The 10,344-nt window shown below is 39.0% G+C and overlaps 1 protein-coding gene across 1 annotated transcript; it reads left to right on the forward strand.

The window, feature by feature from the left end:
• LOC142611066 (1-aminocyclopropane-1-carboxylate oxidase homolog 4-like) lies at positions 1–4,445 on the forward strand. Its single transcript, XM_075783092.1, has 3 exons — positions 1–633; positions 975–1,322; positions 3,996–4,445. The coding sequence occupies exons 1-3, from the start codon at positions 130–132 to the stop codon at positions 4,254–4,256; spliced, it is 1,113 nt and encodes a 370-aa protein (XP_075639207.1). The 5' UTR covers positions 1–129; the 3' UTR covers positions 4,257–4,445.
• Positions 4,446–10,344: the final 5,899 nt, after the last annotated feature.

The following is a 10,344-nucleotide window of genomic DNA, read 5'->3' on the forward strand; positions in this document are numbered from 1 at the left end:
GCAAGATTCTCAATCTTCACATTTCCTTAATCTGTATATATTTTCTTGACATCTTGTCCAAATTGACCAAACCCTTAGCACAACCCCATATATTCTCTGAAACCCAAATCACTAAATCAAGAAACATCTATGGCAGCCATGGATGCAACCTCTGGATATGACCGCATGAAGGAGCTGAAAGAATTCGATGAGTCCAAGATGGGTGTGAAGGGTCTCTCTGACTCAGGCATCACTTCCATCCCTCGCTTCTTTGTTCACCCTCCTGAAACTCTCTCTGACTTCAAAAATTCTTCTTCCACATGCACCAACATCCCCATCATCGATCTTTCCGGTATTATAAACTCCAAGGACAACGATCACCGTCTCAAAATCGTTGAACAAGTCAAAGAAGCTGCAAAAACATGGGGTTTTTTCCAAGTGATCAACCATGGTGTGCCTATATCAGTAATAGACGAAACCATCCACGCCATCAAAGCTTTCCATGACCAACCTCACGAGGTGAAAGCCAAGTACTATAAGCGAGAAAACGAGCTTGGAGGTGTTATGTACACGAGCAACAATGACTTGTACCGAGCCAAATCGGCTGCGTGGCATGACTCGTTACAAGCTTGGATGGGACCAGAGCCATTAAAGGTGGTGCAAGATTATCTCTATTTCTAGCATATTCAATCTTGGACGGCTTTAATTATTTAATTATTACTATATACTTTCTTTTATTTTCTTTTATTATTATAATGAAAGTAATAGATGAAAACTTATCTTATTAAAAGTCTATATGTTTGAATAGATGTCACACTTTGAAAGGTTTAGTACAACTTTTGATAAGAAAAACCCATATTCTTTGTTCTTTTGTGACATGTGAGTCATAGCCTTATTGGCTAGAAGAATTCTAATACAGTACTAATTAAAATTGACTTTTTTTCCATCAATCACTTAAACAAAAATGACAAGAAGTATGTTTTAATTTTTCACAGGTGGCGGATTTACCTGAGATTTGCAGGAACGAGGTGGTTGCATGGGATAAGAGTGCAACAGAGGTAGCAGAGACTGTAATGGAGTTGTTGTGTGAAGGGTTGGGATTGGAGGCTGGAAAGTTTAAGGAATTAACGTTTTTGGATGCTAGGGTTCTTGTGGGTCATTGTTATCCGTATTGTCCACAGCCAGATCTAACAGTGGGGATTACATCGCATACAGATCCAGGTGTGATTACAGTTTTGTTGCAGAATCATGTACCGGGGTTGCAAGTCAAGCATGGTGATGAGTGGGTGAACGTTAAGCCAGTGCCTGGAGGTTTGATCATAAATGCTGGAGACTTTCTTCAGGTAAAGTGTGTGAGTAATTAATGTTAGGCATGACCAATATAATCACATAACATTCCAAATTTGCTTCTTTGAAATTTGGACTGCTAAGGTTTCACATGATAAAACTTAAAATCTTGAACCAAAGCAGCTAAACGCATGTTCTAATGCAAATATATATGACGTGTGTTGTCCTTAATGCACTATTTTGCCTACCATTCTAAACACTTGTGTTAATAATGCCGGTCTTCGTCTTGGGAGGGTAAGATTAAAAGCAACATTAATTCCCCATTAATCTATAGTAATTATTAATAACAAAATAAATAAATAGTTATATAGATTATAGAAATTTAGCTATCATATTAGACATAATATAAATGTAAACTGTATTTTTTTTAATTGTATTTTTCTCTATTTTTCTCAGCCATTCGCCTTATGTTATTTAACCGTTGCAAAAAAAAATTTTATTATAAATAATCCTGAATATATATATATTTATCAATGTAAGCAGGTAAATAATTAATAATTTATCTATTATCCTCCCATTTGGTTGTGTAATCGATTTATAATAACGCCTATTGTCAGATAAGAAGTAATGTCATGACAAAATGATACCTTCTTTTTTAGTCTTAGAACACAGGTCATACAAAATGTTCATGTATTTGATCAGATATGTTCCTTATTAGTTTTGATTAGGGGTTGGGGACTTGGAGGTCATATATCTAAAGTGATCATATTATTTCGGTTCGGAGGCAAGGTTAGAATGATTAGGCCCTACTCACATAATTTTTTGCTATTCTCACTTTTTAACTTTAATCTTTTAATTTCTCTTTAATTTTTTTAATTCAAATGTTGAGATTGAAAGTTGCTTTTTTCAACTCTCAATCTAGAGGCTGTTGCATTAAATGTAATTTCCTAGAAATTACACTTAGGTTGCGTTTGGTTGGGTGTAAAATATTTTCCGAGTGTAAAATAATTTCAGATGAAAATATTTTCGGAAAAGGAAAATATTTTTAGGTGTTTGGTGGCATTTTAAAAAATACTTTGGAAAATATTTTCAAGTGTTTGGTAACATTCTGAAAATGCAAATTTTTTACTGATTTCTCACATTTTCTCAACCATTTTCTCACATTCCAAACAAATTTTATAATAGAACATTACAATCCATCAACTTCTAAACAAACAAAAATCAAATAAAACACCATGGCCAAATCAAATCAAACTGAGAGAGGGAGGTGAGACAGGGAGGAGGAAGAGTGAGATCGATGGGTTACCAATCTCGCCGACGCGATCACGCGCGTTGATCTCGCCCGGCGCGAGCTCGACGGCGCGAGATTGCGCCTCAATCTCGCCCTGCGCGAGCTCGACGGCGCGAGATCGCGCCTCGATCTCGCTCGGCGCGAGCTCGACAGCGGGCCTTTGGGTTGAGGACGGTGTGATCTTGGCTTCACCGGCGTGATCTGATCGATTCGGCAATCTCCCTCCAGCTCTCTCTCTCTCTTTTCTGGTGTGGGTCGTTGCTCTCTCCCTCTCCTTCTCTGTTTTCCAACGAAAAACTCTATTTGAAGGTAAAATAAACATGGAAAATATTTTACGGGTGGGGAGGGTTTATTTTACGGTCAATGGTTTTGATTTTCCGTTTGACCGAAATTTCAGGTATTGTCAAACACCCGCAAATGCTGAAAACATTTTTCGAAAGTTATTTACCGTCGAAACAAACGCAGCCCTAATTTCAATTCTCTTTACACCTATATTACTATATGAGGATAAATTCCATGCCCACATGTGGAACCCACCTCATTTTGTTAGTGGGAGGTTAGGTCATATACTTATAAATAGTCAAATTAGAAATCTCCCTTTACCATTAGAAATCTCTCTTTACCATGGAGGGTATTGCACCCGGTACAATTAACCTCATACCGACTCACAAACACCTTTTAACTTTAACTTTTTTTTTTCTTTTTATTATTCAATAGTTGAGATTAAAAATTTCTTTTTTAATTCTCAATCTCAATTGTTAATAGCTATTGTATCAGGTACAATACCCTAACTATTTAACATTTTAATTTGATCTCAATCATTATTGCTTATAGTTAGTAGTGTTTTTATTCAATATGGTTTTTGCTAAATCAAAATCTGAAACTTTTACTAAGCCAACAAAGAACTTCTCGTAAAGTTAAAGCAACCATCAATTAGAAGAAAACTAAAATTGTTGAGAGTGAATGACATGCATCTTCTTCTTCCTCTTGACTATTGAAGTAGGGAAAACAAATTCAATGTCAAAGTTACTATTCAACATGTAAATTCGTAGAATTTACATAGCAAAATCCCCAATAGTCAATGCCCAAGTCCAATCTTATTTAGCGTGCAATCTAAGGATATTATTTGTATAACAAGTCAATTAACCATAGTTAATGTAAGATTAATTTAAGGTTAATACTCTTATAAATCTCCATATTGAATTAATTGTAATATAGGATTAATGTGTTCTTTACGTATATATCAAAGATGTTTCCCTAAGGGTTTTCTTTTGTGTACGTAAAAAGTGAGGCCAAACCAAGTAATTTTTTGTGTTATCTTTTGTGTTATTCTTTCATGCTTCTATTGTCTATTATCTTCAACTTATTTAACATTTAGTAAACATTTGCTCATAAAATTCTTAATTTCAATATTATTGTTTTGACATTTTTTTTCTAGATAATCTCTAATGGAGAGTACAAAAGTGTACAACATCGAGTATTGGCCAATTCATCTAAGGAAGCACGAATCTCAATCGTCATATTTTTCAACTTAGCCAAATGGAAAGGAGATGGCTACCATGGACCTTTGCCAGAATTATTGTCATCCAAAAAGCCAGCTATTTATCGGAATTTCTCTAGGCAAGAGTTCGTAGAGAACTTTTATAGCAAGGGCATAGATACCAAGTCTCTGATAGAGAAAATTAAAATACAAAATTAGAAATGCATATTATTCCATGCAAAGAATTGCACCCATAAGATTCCACGTATGGGAATATTGAATTTGGTAGAATAAAGGGGTATTTCAATCTCTATTTAATCAAATCGGCAGTACTATATTGCAGAAGATTGTGAAATTGTATTAATTAAGCTTATCTAAATTACAAGCTTTGTTATGCTTATATTGAAACAACTGTAGCAAACTAGCTATTTACAAGGCTGTCCAATCTAAGCTAAACACGTGTCTATCACTGATTGACTGATTTACATAATATAAGCTTAACAATACGACTGGTAGCAATGCACATTGTTCTTCATCGACGACTGCCGTGTCGCTGTTTTGTATTCTTTTTCAAATTTCAACACGATCAATGAGCAATTTTCTCTTTTAATTCTATTTTGTTCTTTTTGCTGAGTTTAGAATTCAGCATCATTGGAGAATAGGAGCCCAAGTGGTAAGGGGTACAAATTACAGTGTCTACACTAAGTGCATGTTTTATTGTCAAACTAAAGTCCTTTCAAAATCTTGCATTCAATATTGTGATGCACTCATAAGTCATAATTTAGTTTGCAAGATTGGGTTAAAATGAAAATAAAACTTAAGTACAGTTATTTAGGCGTTGTACATTAGATTCCACAACTGAATTCAACCTCTTGGTTATATTGATAAATCTAAAACTTTTACAACAATATTTTCCTAGTTTTTTTGTGATTTCCTTTTGGTACCGAACACCTTTTGCCATGCTGGCAATGAAGGGCTATAGAAAATTGAGGTATGGTTTTCTAATCACATTCAACCAGTACTTCCTTACACAAGCTTTCTTGCTTTGTTTTATTTGGTTAAAAGGTTGGTATATATAAAACTACGAAGCCAAAATAGCTAGGTTCACGGCTGTAAGCCTATAGTTAACCCCATTTACATCTAGTGCAATAACAAAAGATGGGGGAACATCAAAAACACAAAATTCTACATCAAGAGTACAACCATGCTTTGCTAGAGCATTAGCACAATAATTAGCTTCCCGAAACACATGCTTCACCCTAGCGCGAGGCAACCTGTTTAGCAGCAACCTGCAGTCCACCAGAAGAGAAGAATAAGCTACATTAGAGGGATAGCTAGAATTAATCAAGTCAATGACAACTTTTGCATCTAACTCTATTTCCAATTGTTGAATATCCAGTTGGCTGGCAAGGATTAGACCATTGTAGATGCTCATTTTTTTAGAAGCCCAGCGGAAGGAGAAAGCCCAACAACGTGAGCAGAAGAAAGTGGGATGGAAATACCATTAAGCCCAAGTGGTAGGAATAATGGATCATGGGTCCATAAAGCAAACAAATGGACCTCGAAGAAGTAAATGGGCCTAAGGAGGCCCGGAAAGAAAGAAATAGCAAACCCATGAGCAGTAGGATGTAGAAAAGTGAAAATGGGTCACAGCTACCATAGCAGGCCCAAAGCAATATAAGTAAAGAGAGTAAGGGACAATGGAGAATTCATAAGCCCCAAAGATGAAGTATGAAGTACTTGAGCCAAGGAAGCTCAAGGAATTAGTAAAAGCCCATGGGAAACACAGAATTGGAAAGGGTCATGGATGCCCTAGGAAAGTAAACGAGCCAAGGAGGCCCAAAAGGAAGTAAGCGGGATGCAGGAGTCCCGCAAGTAATGTAGTAAAAGGCCCAATGAGTTTGTTGGGCCATTAGAAAAGGAATGAACAGCAAGCCCAAAGAAGCCTAGTAGCCTTGAGCTAAGTAAAAATCATAGCAGACATGACAGAATAACGCGGCAGGAAGTAATAGCAAGGCTAGCAATAGAACATGGAGGATGGTGCGAAGGAAAGGAAGCCCACAATTAGGCAAAACCCAGCAAGCCATAAAGAATTAGAGATTAATAAAGCAGCCCACGCCGTAAGAAGTTAAAGGCAAACAGAAGGACGGGCAGGATTTCAAACCACGGCAAGCAACAGGTAGATTTTAGACGAGCATGGAAGTAAGGCACGCGCAAAACCCAAACACCACCAGCTTGTACCCAGCCAATACAGGAAGTGGTGGGTCATGAGTCAGAGATAAGAGGGCATGGTCTAGCGGTGGGGATGGGGAAAACCTATTTTCGTGTTTCTTGCTCAGGCTCTTTTGGAGGCAGTGTCCTGCTGGGATGACATACCACCCAAAAGAGGTAAAGCTGAGTTGAAACCACTAGGTGCATGTCATGAGGGACGGAGAGGAAGAGAGTACTTACACCGTGATAGGTAAGGATGCTACGACAAGCAAACAAACAAAAGATTTTCTTTGTCTAGTGAGGTGGAGTGGCGCGGCTAGCGCAGGTAAGTGGCGCTGGTTGGGTAATTGACCAATCAGAAATGGTCGGCAAGGACACCAGCACCAGACAAAAACAATTAAGGGCTAGAATGGTAAAAGCCAGCCACGGTTGGCATTATATAAGAAGCCTTTGCTGTGTATAGTGGGGGGCAGAGAGCAACCTCTAGGGAGAGAATCACTATCACTAAGAAAAACATTGAAAGATAAAACGAAGAGAAAGGAAGGAAAGAATTAGAGAGAATAGAAAGAAGAGTAAAAACGGAAAGAACAGAGTGGCAGGCATGCACCAAATAGGTTGATCTCCCTCTCCCTCTCTGACCCATTTTCTCTGATAACGGCAAAGGACCTCTCTAAATACAAGTCATTCAGACCCACCCCTTCAAAGCAGTTAATTTCTCCTTTAGAGAGATTAGTCGCGTTGAAGAGATGATTCCCCTTCTTGACTTAGACCCAGCAACGTAACTTGATACGGCAGACTGACATTTCTTTCTTTTAATAAGCTTATTGCTATTCATTCAATACTTATCCTTTGTTGCTATTTCATAAAACGAGCATTCATTATCAAAGCCCATTGTTCACTTTTGTCTGAATCATAAAAGAATTTCTATTATTGTCTTTATTGTATCTGCCTACCGTAGCTATTGTAACAGCTTTGTCTGCCATGGACATATGATAAAAACTTGGCAAACAGGGGCATCGTTTACGCACAAGCCGAACCAATGAGGGTTGCTATTGGATCGGTCCTAACTCCCTGATCCAAAAAACTTTGGGTCTAGTGTAGCAGGAGGTGACCCAGCCCAACATTTGCAAAAAAGGCCCCCACAACCATCATGTAATGCCCAAAATTCTGCCACCATACTAGTTGCTCTTCCAATGGATCTTGAGAATCCTTTAACCCAATTCCTTGAGCTGTCCCTGTTCAGTCCGCCACCTCTAGTACTCCCTGGGTTGCCTAAAGATGCCCCATCTGTATTTAACTTGTACCAACTAGATGGGGGCTTGTTCCACTTCACGGGAATGGCCACCTTGCTCCGTTGCATCTTGATCGTCCCCACACAGAAAAAATACTCCAACACTTGACTAACACACTGCCTATGAAGGTTGGGTTGAGGGGTGGTATTTTCAAATACGACCCTATTTCTATGCTTCTAGAGATTCCAAATAGCAAAAGGAAATAAAAACTTCCACGGTGTTGTGGAAGGGCGACTTTCCTTGCTTTGGCAATTGACTTTGAGCCAGTCATGAAGATTGCAGTTAAAAGAACCAATCAAAGCAGGGGGAACATGCAACCTGTGCCAGAATTCCCGAGCATAGGGACATTCCTTTAGAAGATGACTAATTGTTTCATTATGATCTTTGCACAGTGGGCACCTTCCTTCACAATTGTGAGGGTCCTTTTTCAACAAAGTGTCCAAGCCCGCGATAGAAGCGAGGACCCTGGGCCTTGTTGTTGGGTTAAGAAACTGGGCTTGGTTCACCGCAGCTAAAAAGGTTGTTTTATGAACCAAATGGTCACAGAGAGGGGATCCTACAATACATACATACATACATACATACATACATATATATATATATATATATATATATATATATATATATATATTCTAACAAGCAGGGTTGTATATGTATATATATATTAAATAGTGTAGCGGGCTTTTTGTGTGGTATTGGGCTGGACTAGTTCCTGCCATACTAGGCCCGAGGTGTTCTGGATCAGGGAGTTGGGACCGGTCCAATTGCAACCCACCTTGATCAGACTTGTGCGCAAACTATGCTTGGTTTAGCCCTGGCTTTGATTGCACGCCTTTGGCAGGCAGAGTTGTTATGACAATTTCGGTAGGCAGATGCAAATAAGATAATAACAAAGATTCACTCACCACTTAGACAAAATAAATAGTTGGTCATTGCAAGAAACACATGTTTTATGAGAGGGCAATACAAATAAATACGGAACAGGTGATAATAAGCTTATTGAATCACAAAGAAATATTAGTCTACCGTGCAGAGTTATGTCGCGGGGTCTAAGTCAGGAAGGAAAAGACCATTTCCTCAATATGAATAATCTCTCCGGTGAAGAAATTAACTGTTTTGAGGGAACGGGCCTTAAATGACTTGTGCCTAGATGAGCGTCTCGCTTTTAGCAGAAAGCATGGTTTGAGAAGGAGAGGGAGAAATCATCTTATTCGGTGCATGCCTGTTGTACTATTCTCTCTTTTTTGTTTTTCCTTTTCTCTCCGATTCTTTCTTTCTTTTCCCTTTCGTTTTTATCTCTTCGTGCTTTTACCTAGTCCTTGTGGTTCCCTCTGTTTAGATTACTGTTGCCCCCTTCCCCATGCACAGTAAGGGTTCCTTATATAATGTCTGCCACGGCTGGCTTTTACCATTTTAGCTCTTAATCGTCTTTGTCTGGTGTGGGCGTCCTTACAGACCATTACTGATTGGTCAGTCGCCTAGCTAGCGCCACTTACCTATGCTGGTTGCGTCATTCCACCTCACCAGACAAAGAAGACTATTTTGTTTGTTTGCTTGCCGTGGCATTCTTACTTGTCACGGTGTAAGTACTCTCTTCCTCTCCGTCCCTCATGGCATGCACCTAGCGGTTTCAATTCAACTTTGCTTCTTTTGGGCGGTATGTCATCCCAACAGGACACTACCTCCAAAAGAGCCTGAGCAGGAAACACAAAAAATAGGTTTTCCCCCCTCCCTACCGCCAGACCATGCCCTCTTACCTCTAACCCATGACCCACCACTTCCTGTATTGGCTAGGTACAAGCTGGTAGTGTTTGGGCCTTGCACATGCCTTACTTCCATACTCGTCCAAAATCTTCCTGCTACTTATGCGCTTGCCGCGATCTGAAGGTCTGTCTGCCTGTTCTGCCCGTTTGTTCCTGACTTCTTACAGCGTGGACTACTTTATTGATTCCTCATTCTTTATGGCTTGCTGGGCTTTGCTCGTTTGTGGGCTTCTCCTCCTTTGTGCCATTCTCCATGTTCTATTCTTAGCCTTACCATTACTTCCTGTCATGTCATTCTGCCTGCCGTGATGTTTACTTTACCCAAGACTGCTGGGCCTCTTTAGGCTTGTTGTTCACCCCTTTTCTGATGGCCCAATAAACTCATTGGGCCTTTTACTACATTACTTGCGGGCTTCCGCATCCCGCTTACTTCCTGTTGGGCATCCTTGGCCCGTTTACTTTCTTGGGGGCATCTCTGGCCCTTTCTAATTCTGTGTTTGCCATGGGTTTTTTACTAACTCCTTAGGCTTTCTTGGTCCAAGTACTTTATACTTTGTTGAGGGCCAAAATTTCAGAAGAAAATCTCATTCCATGAAAAGTAAGAAAAGACCATGGGCCTTAACGAAAGAATGCCCAATTCATGAAGCTAAGAAGGACCATGAAGGCCCAAAATCCCAAAACGAATAAAAAAGAAAGAAATAATAATAATAATAATAATAATAATAATAATAATAATAATAATAATAATAATAATAAAAAGAAAAAAAGAAGAGGATCTCAGATAAGGATCTCGGGCAGACCAGAGGACATGCAGCAAAGATTTCGGTCAGGCCAGAGGATATGCAGCAAGAAGAATCAATATCAAGGTCCTATGTATGTTCAAATTTCCAGCAAAGAACAAGCCATTAAAAATCCAGCAAAAAAATCAGGTATTATCTTTGTAACCCATGGTCCAAGCTCGTGGGATCCCAAGTGGATAGTAAGGAAGGAATGGTTTGGTCGATAGAGGAGTGATTTCTGGTGAAATGAGGATCCCGAAGC

The sequence above is a fragment of the Castanea sativa genome, chromosome 9 (assembly GCF_040712315.1).
Source record: "Castanea sativa cultivar Marrone di Chiusa Pesio chromosome 9, ASM4071231v1".
NCBI classification, from domain to species: domain Eukaryota; kingdom Viridiplantae; phylum Streptophyta; class Magnoliopsida; order Fagales; family Fagaceae; genus Castanea; species Castanea sativa.